Raw genomic sequence first — 14,216 nt, 5'->3', positions numbered from 1 at the left:
TGCTGGGAATGCATTGGGTGAGTGTCCAGGGAGCAGGTTAGGGAAACTAGGTAAATGTGATAAACAGCCTGATGTTTGTCAAGCGAGAGGGAGGCTAGAAGGAACTTAACTAACATTGCAAAACTGGTAAATAACAAGACCTGTCAATCATAATGACTGAACATATTCTTTGTGGAGAACATACCAAAGAGCTGGAAAAGGAGCAATTCATGGCCAAGTAAAATTAACGTACACAGATTCCAAGGGCCAACTTCTAAGGATGCATATCACACTCTATCATGTATATTAAATCTTTTTAAGAAGAAAAAATAAATGTGGCATGTGGTGTGTAGGCTGTGCAGGGGTCACATATACATTTTAGTTCTCATAACCCTAACTATATTTTTTTTACCAGACAACCTTTTAATTCACTCAAACTCAAAATAGACCAAAACCAATTCAATGTTTTATTTAACCATAAAAACGCTGTGTCAATTCCTTAAACACATTTCCTTTCAATTGAGTTCAAAATCTTCAACTTCCACGTCCCTTCAGGAGTTCCTTACTCTCCCAAACTGTGTGTTTGTGGGAGAGCCTCGCTCACGTTTGCCTGCTGCAGTATCTCTCCTACATGGGGAATGTCAGAAATCTGGCTAAACTGCTTTGTCACAACACCCAAGTCGCCCTCAACAACGTTTAAATGATCAAAAGTCTGTCGGAGTTCTGCGATGTCTACCTCCCTTTTCACCAAATCCTCTGCCAGTCGTCCTATGCGAAGGGTCAAGTCGGCCAGTTGCGGCTCGAACGCTGCAAAGTCCCGCTTGATGGTAGCAACCTTGGGCTTGAGGTCGCCAGCAAAGGTCACGGTGCGGATCAGGCGGGCGTGCCCGCTCTCCAGCTCCCTCAGTCGGTCGGAGAGCTGCTTGTCGACGGCGGCGAGCTCAGGGATCCGGCGCCGGAGCTGCTCCAGGGCCTGGGCGTCGCGCTCCGAGGCGGCGCGGAGGCCCGCCATGCGATCGATGCTGGCCCCCAGGACGTCGCCGATGCGCTTGACCATGCTGCGCTCCATGGCGGCCGTCTTGTCCTCCAGCTCACCGACCTGGGTCAGCAGAGACTCCACCTCCGACTGGAGGCCGTCCATCCGACGCACGTCGGTCCTCACAGACGCCACCTGGGACGAGAGAGAGAGGAGAGAGGGAGGACAGGGCGGGAGGAATGCAAAGAAACGCAGATACTTAGGTTAAAGGCAAGGCGGGTGATGTTTTTGAGGAGCACTTTTAGTCATATTTACTGAAATAAACTTCACATTCTGATAGCAATCAATATATGAAATGTTTGGACAGTCAAATAAAAAATACATCTATATCTGTGGCCGTCACAAGACTGTAATAGGCACAACCAATCATGGGGGAGTGGCTTTGAAGGGAGCGGGAGGGATATTTTGGGTTGGATGCTTTAAAACTATATCCAATATTGCTAGTTTTGCATTCAACACAATCACTCGCAACACACTAGGGCTTACTCTGTAAACACTTTGTTAGGAGCACATAACATTGATAGAACCAAGACCCAAACAATGACCTACTGCTAATTCACTCAATGACTATTACCACGGTCTACAATGGAACAGAATCAAAATGGCATTGACGTGAAAGCTGAGGTCAAACCTTGTTCGTAACATCCTTGGCGATGGCGGAAGTGCGTTCTTCAATCTGCCCCACAGCGCTGGACAGGGCGGCAAGGCTGGCCTGCAGTTGGCTGCGCGTCTCGGTTAGACCGGCAGCCCACTCCTTCAGCTGGCTCACGTCCTGCTCCAGATGGGGGGGCAGACCCCCCCGCTGGCCCTCCAGCACGCCCTGGATACTGTCACACTGCGGAGGGGCACAGAGAGGGAAGGACAGTGGAGGTTTACATAGATAAAAGTTCTGCAGATTGTAACCACAACTGATTTTGTACATAAAAAAAAATACAGGAATTCCTTAGCACACTTTTTAATAAAAAGTATTTTCAACAACAGGTTTACCGAATACTGTTTGCCAAACCATATCACAAACAAATACAAAAGTATAATTTTTTTTGTTGCCTATAATGAATAACACCATAATACACCTTGAGAACTTTCTCATTTTAACTACTTAGTAGTATAACATTACCCTACTGTACCAACTCAGAATACTTAGTCGGCTGTTGCCGAATCACAGCAGTGCTAACGACAGTGCTCAATTGTGATTACATAAAGCATGTTTTTTAATAATAATAACAGAAGGTCTATGACATGAAGTCACATATAAATGTAGAAAAGCATAACATTGTGTGCACTGACAGAACGGAAAATAAACCCCTCCCTTCCCCATGCGATCTGCCACAATGACGTCACACAGTGCGATCATCGTCCGGCGCTAGCTGGGATTGGTCATCCGCCTGTGGGTCCTCCCACTCCTCATCCTCATCCTCATCCTCCTCTGCCTCCACTCTCTCCGAATCCTCTGCTCTGAGCGACCCCACACCCATCACCACCATGCTGAGCTCTCGGACTGCCTCGGCGACCACGCCCAGTTCGTTCTTCATCTTCAGGATGCTGTTGTGGGCCTGGAGAGCATCCAGCCCTTGCTTGATTTCCAATATTTCCGTCAACGCCTTCAACATGCTGTCCTCAGTCCCAAACACCTGGAGGGTGAGCTCCTCCAGCCTCCTCTCCGCCCCACTCAGGTCCCCCCCCAATCTGAGGATAGACCGGACAGCCTCCTCCACATCGGGGAGGTGGGCCTCGCATTGCTGGGCCCTGGGAAGATGCTCCTGGAGCTGGGCGCCCATCTCGGTGTCAGCCCGGATCAGGGCTCGGACTTGGTCCTCCATTTTGTGGATTTGTTTCGTGTTCCAGTCCAGCTGGTCCTGGGCCCGTTTGGTGTCTTCGTCCTCCGAGCGCTCCAGAGCCCGGGCGTTCCTCCTGGTGCTGTCCTCCAGCTCCTCCAGCCTCTCTTCCAGGGCCCGCGCTCTCCGCTCTGCCTCGTTGACACGGTCGGTGGCCCCGCCGTGGGCCTCCCGCGACTCCACCTTCAGGGTGGCGAGGTCGGCCGTCACGGCGGCCAAGCGCTCCTGCCACGTCTCTGTTACGTTGAGGAAGCGTCCGTTGACCACCTGGAGGTCGTGGGAGGCCGATTTTTCTTCCGCTTGCATGGCATTAATGGCGGCGTGGAGGGAAAAGATGTCTTGCTGGAGCCGTGTCGCCACTGACGCAGTGGAGAGCGCCCCCTGGAGTTCATCCTCTGAAGTGGCGAGCTGCACCCGCAACACAAAACAGGGAGGGCCGTTTCTGTTGTGGCTCGCAGTGCTTCAGTTTTCAAATTAAAATACGGAAACAAAGTGCAAGCACACCATGCACAGCTGTGTATAGTTGGAAACACAAGTACATGATTTTCTTGACCAAAAATGGCATTCAAGACAATTAGAACTTTTACACACTACACACATACAATACTCTTGCATATTTAAGCGCACAAACTGTCAGTATCAGGAACATCATCCTAAAGCTACATTAGGCCAAGTTACCTTTTTGGACAGCTTAAGGACTTCGTCCTCCATTTCAAGGAGACTTGCAGTCTTCCCATACAAGTGTTTGTATTTCTCCTCCACGTCGGTTAACTTTTCATTCTGCTTCAACACCACCCTGTCGGAACATACATGTTCCTGTATCAAATACTTAAAGGTCAAGACAATTCTATCATATACTAATTTAATAATATGTTGTCTTACCAGGTTAAGACAGCACAAACTACCACGGATAGTAGACACGCAATCGTTCTTAGATCCAGAGAGAAACCCGGAGTTTTACGTAGATCTAAATGGACCCCTTTAGTCGTTTCCACTTTCTTCGCTTCATCTTCGCAGTTGTTTGTCTTATTAGACGACTGCTCATTTGGTTTTTCTGTCTTCTTTCTTTGCTTTACTTCGTTATTAGGCATTTTGGTACAATGCAACAGTGTTTCAACTTGAAGCTTCAACCAAATATTCCAGTGTAGCGACGGCAAAAAACTCCCACAGTTCTAGTTTTTGGAATACAGTCTAAAGCAAGAAACTCCATTCAAATGCCGTCCTAATTAGTTATGCTTGATACACTTTTGTACTTGAATACTGAAGATGATAGACTTTTACAATACAGTCTTAGCCTACATCCCTGACATAATCAACTTACTTGCTCCTTAGTTTGGGGAATATGAACAAATGCGTCAGCCACGTAGGCGACTGCATGCCAGCTGTTTTCCGTTCCTTCAATCCGTTATAGTACGAGTGCGTTCATTCTGTGGAGTCGACGTACCCTTTTCTACAAGACTGGCGGAACCAACAAGCAAATACATAAGAAACTGTTAATGTAGTTAGGAAACTTAGTGCAGTAGAATCTAACATTCTGACATGCAGTAGGAGGGTATTGGCTGATTACGTGATCTGGAGAGCTGTCGACAATAGACATTAGGGACTGTTACTGATTACAGACAATCAGGGAAATGTTAATGTGATTTTGTGAACAATTTATGTTCACAATACAATGTTTTTTATTTCCATGCCTGCAGGAACACTGGGAAAACAACATTCTCATCCATACAGTATCATTTTTAGTAGCCTACCCTTCACCTGTTGAGTATACAGGAGAGGTTTTGAGGGAGAAGCTTTGTATTGCTTGTTAGTGTTAGGACAAAAATATGTCATAATGGGATGTAGTTTTAGAGCCAGCCCATCACTCATCACAAGCTTGCTCAACACATCATTTCCTGCCATCAAGAACTACAGGAAGTGTTCACAGTCAGTCTAATCTCGAGATCAATGTGCTGTACAAGATGTGATGATAAGTTCAAAATACCATGCACAAAGTCCTCCTTTTGGTTACATCTAGACCATCAGGCTGAGCGCAAGCCAGCGATCAGAACAAGGGATATAATGGCATCCGTCAGAAACCTCAGCGTTGTGCTGGCAGTTCTCATGTGTACATACCATCTAAGTATCTCACCTTTTACCACTGTTTAAAGTACTACATTGGCATAAGCAGTAATTAATTGACAATGTTCACACATTCAAATCCACAATCGACTAATAAAGGTCTAAGGGAGTAACAGTTTATTTGGCATTTTCACAAATGACATTATCCCTCATTTGAACTACATAAAGCATAAAATGTATAAATAATAATAGCCATCATACATTTTCTATATCATTTTATAAAAATGTTTTCTACTAAAGCATATATCCATTTACCCCCCCATGTATCGGTGTATGTGAGCTCTCAATGTAAACTACTGAAGTATTGAGATATTAAAATTTAGATCATTAAGTCAGGATGCACAATGAAAGCTGAAGAGCCATGCAAAATCAACATTACTTTGTATATCATTTAATAGTTCTATACAAAACAAAAGCATCACAATGACCTGAATTTACTGGATCTCATGTTTATGGTAACATTAGGATAAAAAATACGGAAAAAAACTAACATGAAGCAGGTGCAAAAGATGTGCATTAAAACAAAAACGATTCCCCCACGGCAACATAAACTGCAGATACCTACATGACTGCGCCATGTCTACTGTTTTTAGGGGAAACGTGCTACAATGCAACTCTTTGGATTAAGGCATGAATTCAATGTAAAAAAGATGAACTGTATCATTCCTATTTTTCTGTCTTCTCTTTTATATGATTCAGATTCAAAAAGACAACTTTTTTCATACATAAGTTTTTTGTTGTTACATCTTCTTCATTCTAGAATGGAGTATGTATACAAATGATTACATGAAAAAGAAAATTGGGCAGTGTGCTATAACATTGTCTAGAACCCAATCCTAAATCAGATGCTTACAACCAAAACACTATGCATTTGCAGGAGGTATTCAACTGGAGCAATAAAAGCCAAGCTGGAGTGAGGCACAATGCCGTTCCACCATACCTCTCAAGATCTGAAATGCTGCTTAGAGAAAGGAGGTAGGCTTGATTTGGGATTAGGCACCGTCAGTTACAAATAATTCATTGACTCCAGCAACAAGACAGTTACTAAATTACAGCCACTCAAACTCAAAACCACCGCAAAAACACTTTCACTAAAGTAAACACACCTTCCTTCTGGACGTCGCATGTTATAGTGCCCAAGTGTAAGGTCATCCAACAAATGGTCACGTCACAATAATAAGTAGTGCAACCGTTGTGCCACCCATCAGGGTCAGTTTAGGTGTAGCCAGATGTAAGAATAGGGATATTTAACATCTCTATGAGTCTAGTGCAGCCTCATCCTCCTTTGTCACTTCTGGCAAAAAAATAAATATATAAATAATAATAATTGGCCAATTATTTCCTTGCCGCACCCTAAACAATCCATTTACAATTTGTGAGTTTTATTATTCAAAGTGGTCTCCTTGTCTCTTTCGAGCAGAAAATACAAGTACAACTCAGATAAATCAGTCCCCTCTGTATAACATGTGCGATCTATAAACGACCAACACATCCCACTTTGAAAAACAAAGTATTAAACACAGTGCCAATACACAAAGAGAGAAAAGTTCCCCCCTTCAGGATTCAATGCTTTTTTTCAGAAAAATATAAGGCTGGCCTTCTTGACATGTAGCCATCTTGGTCCTGTGTTTGGAATTGTAAGTGCACTTAGAGGACAATAAGGGCACTTTCAAATCAATGAAAATAAGGGACATGTGCACCGAATGAACGCTACACATACACTTCCAGATCAAGATCTGTTGGCCACAATCTCCGAGTCGAGTCGAAAAAGAACTATATCCACCCATTTCTTGATTAGCTACGATGTGCCATGCTCGCTGGACAGGTTCACATTGAGTCGAACACTCATTGCACATTGTTTGTGTTTTAAAGTGCCTCAATCGGTGTCACTTGGGTATTAGCCAGAGGCTAGACCAATAGATTAGGCGTCAACAGGGCCATAGTCTGAGCAAGAAAACAAACACACAAAGAAAAATAACTAGTAGTCTGATGTTTCAGCATGACTTCTACAATCCCCAATATGTGTACAGGGGGAAGGGGGGGGGGGGGTGGAGAAAATAAAATACCCTCCAAAACACCACTAATTGTACTGTGTATAACAAGATTTGAATATCGCAAGTTAACGTCAAAAATGAAATAGGCTAATCCTTCGCATTCAAAATGTATTACAAATAATACAGTGCCAAAACAATTACTTTATACAACCAAATTCGTTATACAGAAAAGCCTTCCAGCATACATCACCCTCAGTTCCTAGAGGATTCCATGACCTAATAACACTCCATTAACTCAAAAAGCTGTTGTATTTACATATAGCTAAATGCTAAACTCTTTATATAGACACGTTTTATATTCTGCTGTTCAGGATGTTAACCCATACCTTTTTCTCTTCCTTCAGAGCCTACACCTCTTTTACCCATTGTCTTCTATGGCAGCCTTTGGTATGTGCATGTGTCCTTCATACATCTGTGTGTCACTAGCCACCTTCTCAATCCCCAACCCCCCCCAATGGGTGTGCCACTGCCAAATGCATAGTGTTTCACACTGGACTTAGGTGCTGTAGTGGTCCTGAGAAAAAGGAAAAAAAAGACAGATAGGAGTTAGGGGCGACAGAACCTGCATGCGCTCGCCATAGCAAATACCATCATTCCAGTATCGTATCACACTTCTTAACTGCTTTACAGTGTGTGCGGGCACTTAAGTCATTCATTTACAGTGACCTCTTTTCTGTGCATTGCGAAACTCAACCTGAGGGTGAGACAACCCCAACCACAGTTACACATTTTCCCTCTGCCATAGCTCCTGCTTTCGAGGGGGTTCCCCACCCACCTGGATGGAGGAGACCACCCCGCTGGCCATGACGGACAGCCTTCCAGCGACGTTCCGGACCCCCAGCTTGAGTTGGGACATGTCCGGGGCGTTGGGTAGCACGTTGGTCAGGCGGTACGAACCTGCTGTGGACACCAGAGAGAGACAACGCCGCTGTGTCAGGCCCTATGCTGCTGCTAGCCTAGCACCCAGACTCGTGTCGTTCCGTTCCCCCTTGTGGTGTCAGGGCTCGAGTCGTCATGCAGACAGGAAGTGCGCTCGTACCTGGCTGTTTCTTCGGGTCGTCAAACAGGTCGGCCGAGCTGATGGAGGAGTTCCCAGACAGTCTTTCCAGCCTGGTCTTGGCCTCATACTGGGAACAACAGAAGCATACACTGTATGTATTTAGAAAACTTAAGACACCTTGGACAGATTGTCTTTTGCACGTTTTAGAGGAAATTATGGTAACCAGAAGAATGGGAATAAAAACTGTACTTATTTAAGAAACATTTGGAATGGGACCAGTAGCGTAGAGCTGCAGTAACTGAAATTCCATTCTAACTGTGGTGAGGGTTCTGTTATTGGAGCAGCTAACTATCGAGCAGCTAACTAAAATGACGGCAGCGCTTACATCCGACTCGTCCTGCTTGCCAAAGTACATGTCGGAGGAGATGGCCTTCACGTCACCAAACTTTTTCCGGGCTTCGCCCAAGTCTGTGATGGGGACTGGTTCCGGTTTCCGCCTGGACGTGGTCCTGTGTGTGTGGGTGTGGTGTGGAGAGAGAAAGAATGAGTTTGGGAATGGATGCACAACAAACATGTAATAGTCAAATTAGAAAAGATGAATCCAGCATGACTTGAAACCAAACTAAAGAACTTATACAAAATGGTAACAGCAATGTTTCCCCCCCAAAAACAAATACATTACATACGCAACTATCAACATGTCAAATTAATGTTTTGTGTTTCTGTGGCAGGAGTAAAAACACATGATTACAACAGCTGTGTGCCTGGTGATTGGCAGATGACTTGTGACCTCATACCTGTCGTCCAATGAGGAGGTCATGGCACTCAGGTAGAAATCGGGCTCGGCTTTGGTGCCCTCTTTCCTCCAGCCCCCCTCTCCAGCATCACCCCACTGAGAGAAGAACTTATCCGAGGTCTCCGCCTGGTCATCGAACCTGGACGACATTCTAACACGACACAGAACGCTCAGTTATCCATGTGACCAGACGGATTAAATGACATAGTCAGGTTAAATAATGAATGGAAAATCTGATTCCTATCATGGCCTTGCGTAATAACTTAACCCTATTAAGACTTACCAACTTAAGACTTGTTAAGTGAAAGCAGAACGGCCTAGCTAGGAAGGAGACAATTGTCAGGATAGCGTTGTGTGGGCCAGGGTGGTGTTGAATGGGACAGCAGTGTTTCCCCTACCCTTGTTTTGGAGGGGCGGCCCAGCAGCCCCCAAAATGACCTCACGCCCCCCGAAAAGAATGAAACTATATACAATTAGGCTATATACATTTTAAAAACAGACGTGCAAGATAAAGCTGTTTGCACACACGGGGACAACGAGCAAGAATTGCCTAAGTTAAATTCATATGCGGCTAATGTTCACACAACGTTGCTCGTTATTTACACCTGATCAGCTGTCGATGAGTACCCTATATCCACGGGCAGTGACTAAATTTGCTCCGTTCGGGGCTGGCATTTACTTCCTGGCATATACCGTGCTAGCTGTGTTATGCTAGCTGGTTTAATTTTGACTGGCAAAATACTGATGTTTCTCGTCACAAATGCCCTATAAAACGCACGGAACGCTTCTCTTGCTAGGCTACCTGTTGGCGCCGTCATGCGACTTCAATTGAAAAGGAATGGGAGGCCAAACACTCCCCCCCGAAAACATTCTTAGGGGAAAACCTGGACAGGGTGGTGTGTTGCGGGCCAGGGTGGTGTGGGGTGGTCGTACCTGGAAGTAAAGGAGCCTTCGTTCTCCTCTTCATCCATGTACTTCTTTGCTTTGGTGGTCTTGGCCCCCACTGGGCTCTCCTGCTCGATGATGTGCATGTCTGACGTCACCGAGTGAGACATGCCACTGGAGGAAGAGAGGGAGGGACAAAAGGAAAACGGGAAGGAAAAACAGAGAAAACAGACAAAGGAGGGAAATTAACAGCGACAAGAACGCTTTTGTCGTCAATGGTATCAGATGGGAGGAATGTCACCACCTGTTTTTAGGGCTCGCGAAATACGACTGTTTTCCAGCAACAGTTGTTCTTCGATCATCGCGGTCATCGACATTACAATAAATCACGTCAAGCCCCTCCTCCTCCTACCTCCTGCTGCCCAGGCCCATGCCCAGACGTTCAGCCTGCTCCTTCTTCTTCCCCTCCATTCCCTTCATCTTCTCCTCCCCCCTCTTCCTCTGTTCCTCCAGGTCCTTGTAGGCCAGACGGAGAGAGGAAGCTCTGGGGGAGGGGAGAGATATGGGTGGGAGGCGGCGTTTAGGAAGTGAAGCGTTCAAAAGTGACTTTTCGAACTCGCAGCGTACCTTTTACCGCCGTTGGACTTGCGAGGGGTTCAGAGGGGAAGGAGACAAGAAAAAGGAGTGGCGTGTCTCATCCAAACCATGAAACCTTAACAGCAATTGAAAAGGTGGAGAGGAGACTCACATGGGTTCTTCCGGTTGAGGGTTCTTCTTCTTAGTGGCGGTGCTGTCCACCTCACGGAGCTTATCCACAGCCTGAGCCCTCTTCTCCAGCTCAGAGAAGCTCTGGCTGCTCACCTTCTGGGCCCCTAGACCGCCTTTCTTGGAGCCCAGCTTAAAACACACACACACCTCAAAATCTATTTGTGGCCAACAAATTCGTACCAAATCCATATTGCTGAAAATAAACGTGGCATTCATGTTTGGGCATTCACAACGAAATGTATACTGAATACGAAGAAAAACGTCAGACTGCGTACCGTTTTCTTTCCCGCGGCTGGTTTCTTCTTTAACATAGAGGAGGGATCTGGGAGGGAGAAAGAACCGGAGGCTTTCTTTTACTTTTGGGTCCTTACAACGAAAAACCTTCACCTTGAGGGTAAAGACTAAACCTTACCTACGGTGGCTTTAGGGGACACACTTAGCGCATCCACTCTAGGGCCCTCCTCTGAATTGCCTGGGAGACACAGGAGGAGGATGACCATGGACCTTCAGATAGACAGTTGTGCGTGTGTGTGTGCGCCTGTTTGTTTGGATACAGGGGCGGGGTGATCGTCCAGCCTGTGCGCGCGTTTGCGCAAAGAACGGCGCGCGTCTTTGAGGGTCGAGTGCTCGTTTGCACAAGTGAGCGTGGTAATAATAATAATAATATCATAAGACGTTATTTATGAGCACATTTCATACTAGAATCGCAGCTCCGGGGTGCTCGTGTCCGTATGTGGGCTCCGTTGGCAAACGTCTGTGTGCTGAGCGCATGCGTTTGTGTGTCCGAGTCAGAACAGGTCACGTGTCGACGTACCGTTGGACTCCTTGTCCTGCTCCTTGGCAGACGTCTCCTCAGGAGCCAGGGTGGAGTTGAGGCTCATGCCTGCTGAGACCAACTCTTTAGGAGGAGCCTGGCCAAAGACACAAACCACTATGTCAACACAGATTGTGTGTGTGTGTGTGTGCGCCCATTATCAGTGAAGATGATCAAATTGGAGAACCGGGAAGCTCGATGCACTCGCACACAAATGCGATACACGTGCGTGACCTGTCCACACATACACACACCTGTATATGCAGACTGAAGAAATCCTCCTGCTTGTCGACGGGTGAAGTAGGAGACAGGGGGGCTTGGCAGTCCAACCACAACTAATCAGGAACAAACACATTTAGCAGATGCTCTTATCCAGAGCGACTTACAGTAAGTACAGGGACATTCCCCCGAGGCAAGTAGGGTGAAGTGCCTTGCCCAAGGACACAACGTCATTTGGCACGGCCGGGAATCGATCCGGCAACCTACCAGACCGATTCCCTCACCGCTCAGCCACCCGACTCTCCCAGCAGATGGATGAGATATGTGTGGAGACACTAAGCCAGCCCACGAGGCTACACCTGGTTTCCCTCCCGTGACGGGCTGCGGCTGTTTGTAGCTCACCTCTGTGCCGTTGCGCCGGGTAGCCTGTGTGGCGAGGGTCTTGATTTTCTCCCTGTAGAGCAGCGCCGCGCGGCTGTTGTACTTGGTGTTGGCGGCGTTGGATGTGCAGCCGTGCTGGGCAAAAAACGCCATCTGGGAAAAGAGGACAACGACGGGTCACAGACGCGTACGGGAGGGGACGAGCCGCCGCGTGTGGGGTCGTCAACGGTCATCGTAGGTCAGTCGGGTCGGAGCCATTGGAGTGTGACGAGACAGTGAGGTGGATCAAAAGGCCGTTCCTTCTTACAGGGTTGGTGGGGTGCCGTATGTGTGTGTCCATGGAGTGTTTCCATGTCTGAAATGGTGTTGAAACTGGTTTTGGACATGCCCCCTTTCAACACTGCAAAACCAGGATACATTGGAAAGAGCGGTGATAAAGCGCTGCCTGAAGCAACTGGTCATGCTTTCAAACGTACATCCCAGAGTGACAAGCCTTTAACCTCAGGCCCGGTTCCTCGTCAAGGTGTCAAGGACAAAACATCAGTCACTCATACAAAGGAAACACTGAAATCTCCACCCTGCTAAGCAAAGAGAAAATATTTCCGTTTCCACCTTTTTGATTGGCTTGAACTCCATTGTAAAACAAGGAAACTGGAAAAACACACCAAATCCCACAGTTCTGCACCAGATGTTTTCTCTACATCTAACCGTTTATCCGTCTCTGAGACACTGGTCTACCAGAGGCGAGCCTAAATGACATGCCTATAAAAACTCATGCACTCATCTGGTTTCTTACAGTATGGCTGGTGTTAAATGATGTCATAAAAGTGTATTGACGATAACTAGATGTGGGCTGACTGTCTTAAGACAAACCATGCTACAATGCTTACCGCACTGGCATTCCCACCCACTTGCATACTTCGTATCTGGTACCAGGACCAGTTGAAGTCCAGCTCAGTTGATCTGCAACACAAGAACCGGAAGTTTCAGTCCAGACTGCAGGCAAAAAAATTGAACTCAAATAGAATCTGGGTAGAGATAAGAACTGATTGGCATAGCATAATTTAAATGGTCTCCAGTCTTTTACACCCACCCACAGGTTGTGAGACAGTTAAACAACAATGTAACTATGATCCCACAATGCATGTCATCCTACCTGATGAAAGTCAGATGTACACCGAGGGACCTGTGTGTCCCTGAGCAGTCTATACATAGGAACACTCCATAGGTTATACTGGCCCAGCTGGGGTTCTTTGCTGAGCAATCAAAACAGGCCTGAGGGAAAGAAAGTTCAAACTTCTACTGACACATTTATGAACATAAACCATGCTAAATAAATGCATTTGACTGACCTGAGCGTCTTTTTTAATGTTATTTATGTAATGTGGCAATAAGGGTGATCAACCGTGTTGACAGACATTGCAAATAGATTGCAAACCACAACCCATGACGCAATACAATCAAGCGTGGAGGTCTGAAGTGCAAAATGACACAAGCTTATTCAACACGGTCTAGGAATGACACAAAGGACTTAACCCCTTACTTTCACGTACTGAACCCCTTACTTTCACGTACTGTTGTAATTGTTGTTTTTACTCAGAATGAATGAACTGTTCAGAACCGCAAACTCAGCTCAAAATTGTAACAGCTGTTGCAGTTTGCAACGCTGCGTTCGACCTGTGTATCCGTTGTTCATTTGAGTCGCTGAATAAGAATTGTATTTGATATTTGCCTACATAACATAGACTGACACGTCAACGTAGACATTCGGTTGCGTTGACGCACAAACTTTGTCATTCTTGCCAAACATTGGCTGGTTTTCGAATTGGCAACACTTAGCCTTGCTAGTAGCCTAGCTAATATTAACTGCGTAGGAAAAATCTACTTCCACCCAACGCAGCAAAACATATGTATTCAGGAGACAAACATTCCCTGATCAAATGTTCTAACATTATAATTTATGTAACAGGGTGATGGCATGCGCATCCCCTTTCCAACAAAACAGTGCGACGTGTCAAATGCTTTCTCATAGCTTGTGTCGCTACTTCCTTATTTCGAGTAACGATGGTGTGATCACCAAAACAAACTCACCTTGTTTGTCGGTATGGAACGCAGCCGCTTGAAAATAGCCGAAATATCTTGCTTACTGGGGTCACTCATCTTTCTACCTGTTGACTTTACCTGTCAGGTAAAGACCGAAACAGCATCCACCGATATTTCCCTCGAAAGATGCCCGACCCATGAGCTCTCTACTCATTAGTCATGGCTGTTTCGACACGTCAGAGGATTACCGATTTGTTCTGGCTGTTGATTGGTCAGCACTGTCAC

General features: G+C 46.1%; 2 protein-coding genes across 6 annotated transcripts; both read right to left on the bottom strand.

The window, feature by feature from the left end:
- Nucleotides 1–423: 423 nt before the first annotated feature.
- ikbip (IKBKB interacting protein) lies at nt 424–4,336 on the bottom strand. Of its 2 annotated transcripts, XM_084701259.1 has the most exons (4): nt 3,733–4,268; nt 3,529–3,646; nt 1,647–1,850; nt 424–1,150 (listed from the first exon to the last, which is right to left on the bottom strand). In XM_084701259.1, exons 1-4 carry the CDS (start codon nt 3,939–3,941, stop codon nt 542–544), a joined length of 1,140 nt encoding a protein of 379 aa, XP_084557385.1. In that variant the 5' UTR covers nt 3,942–4,268; the 3' UTR covers nt 424–541. The 2 variants fall into 2 exon arrangements, with proteins under 2 accessions (XP_084557385.1, XP_084557384.1); XM_084701258.1 differs by lacking the exons at nt 424–1,150; nt 1,647–1,850 and adding an exon at nt 1,945–3,258 and having other exon boundaries at nt 3,733–4,336.
- Nucleotides 4,337–5,065: 729 nt separating this feature from the next.
- On the bottom strand, nt 5,066–14,169 carry arfgap3 (ADP-ribosylation factor GTPase activating protein 3). 4 transcript variants are annotated; one of them, XM_084701254.1, is made up of 16 exons: nt 13,980–14,169; nt 13,045–13,163; nt 12,779–12,851; nt 11,910–12,041; nt 11,543–11,623; nt 11,289–11,385; nt 10,887–10,946; nt 10,750–10,796; nt 10,455–10,603; nt 10,119–10,250; nt 9,755–9,880; nt 8,823–8,972; nt 8,411–8,534; nt 8,065–8,152; nt 7,801–7,922; nt 5,066–7,539 (listed from the first exon to the last, which is right to left on the bottom strand). In XM_084701254.1, exons 1-16 carry the CDS (start codon nt 14,046–14,048, stop codon nt 7,522–7,524), a joined length of 1,587 nt encoding a protein of 528 aa, XP_084557380.1. In that variant the 5' UTR covers nt 14,049–14,169; the 3' UTR covers nt 5,066–7,521. The 4 variants fall into 4 exon arrangements, with proteins under 4 accessions (XP_084557380.1, XP_084557379.1, XP_084557382.1 ...); XM_084701253.1 differs by having other exon boundaries at nt 7,801–7,925; nt 13,980–14,168; XM_084701256.1 differs by lacking the exon at nt 10,119–10,250 and having other exon boundaries at nt 7,801–7,925; nt 13,980–14,168.
- Between the last annotated feature and the right edge of the window lie 47 nt (nt 14,170–14,216).

This window comes from Hypomesus nipponensis, chromosome 7 (assembly GCF_054491055.1).
Source record: "Hypomesus nipponensis isolate SF chromosome 7, ASM5449105v1, whole genome shotgun sequence".
In the NCBI taxonomy this organism is placed as follows: Eukaryota; Metazoa; Chordata; class Actinopteri; order Osmeriformes; family Osmeridae; genus Hypomesus; species Hypomesus nipponensis.
The sequence above is the reverse complement of the archived record's forward strand: the minus strand, read 5'-3'. Positions and strand labels throughout refer to the sequence as shown.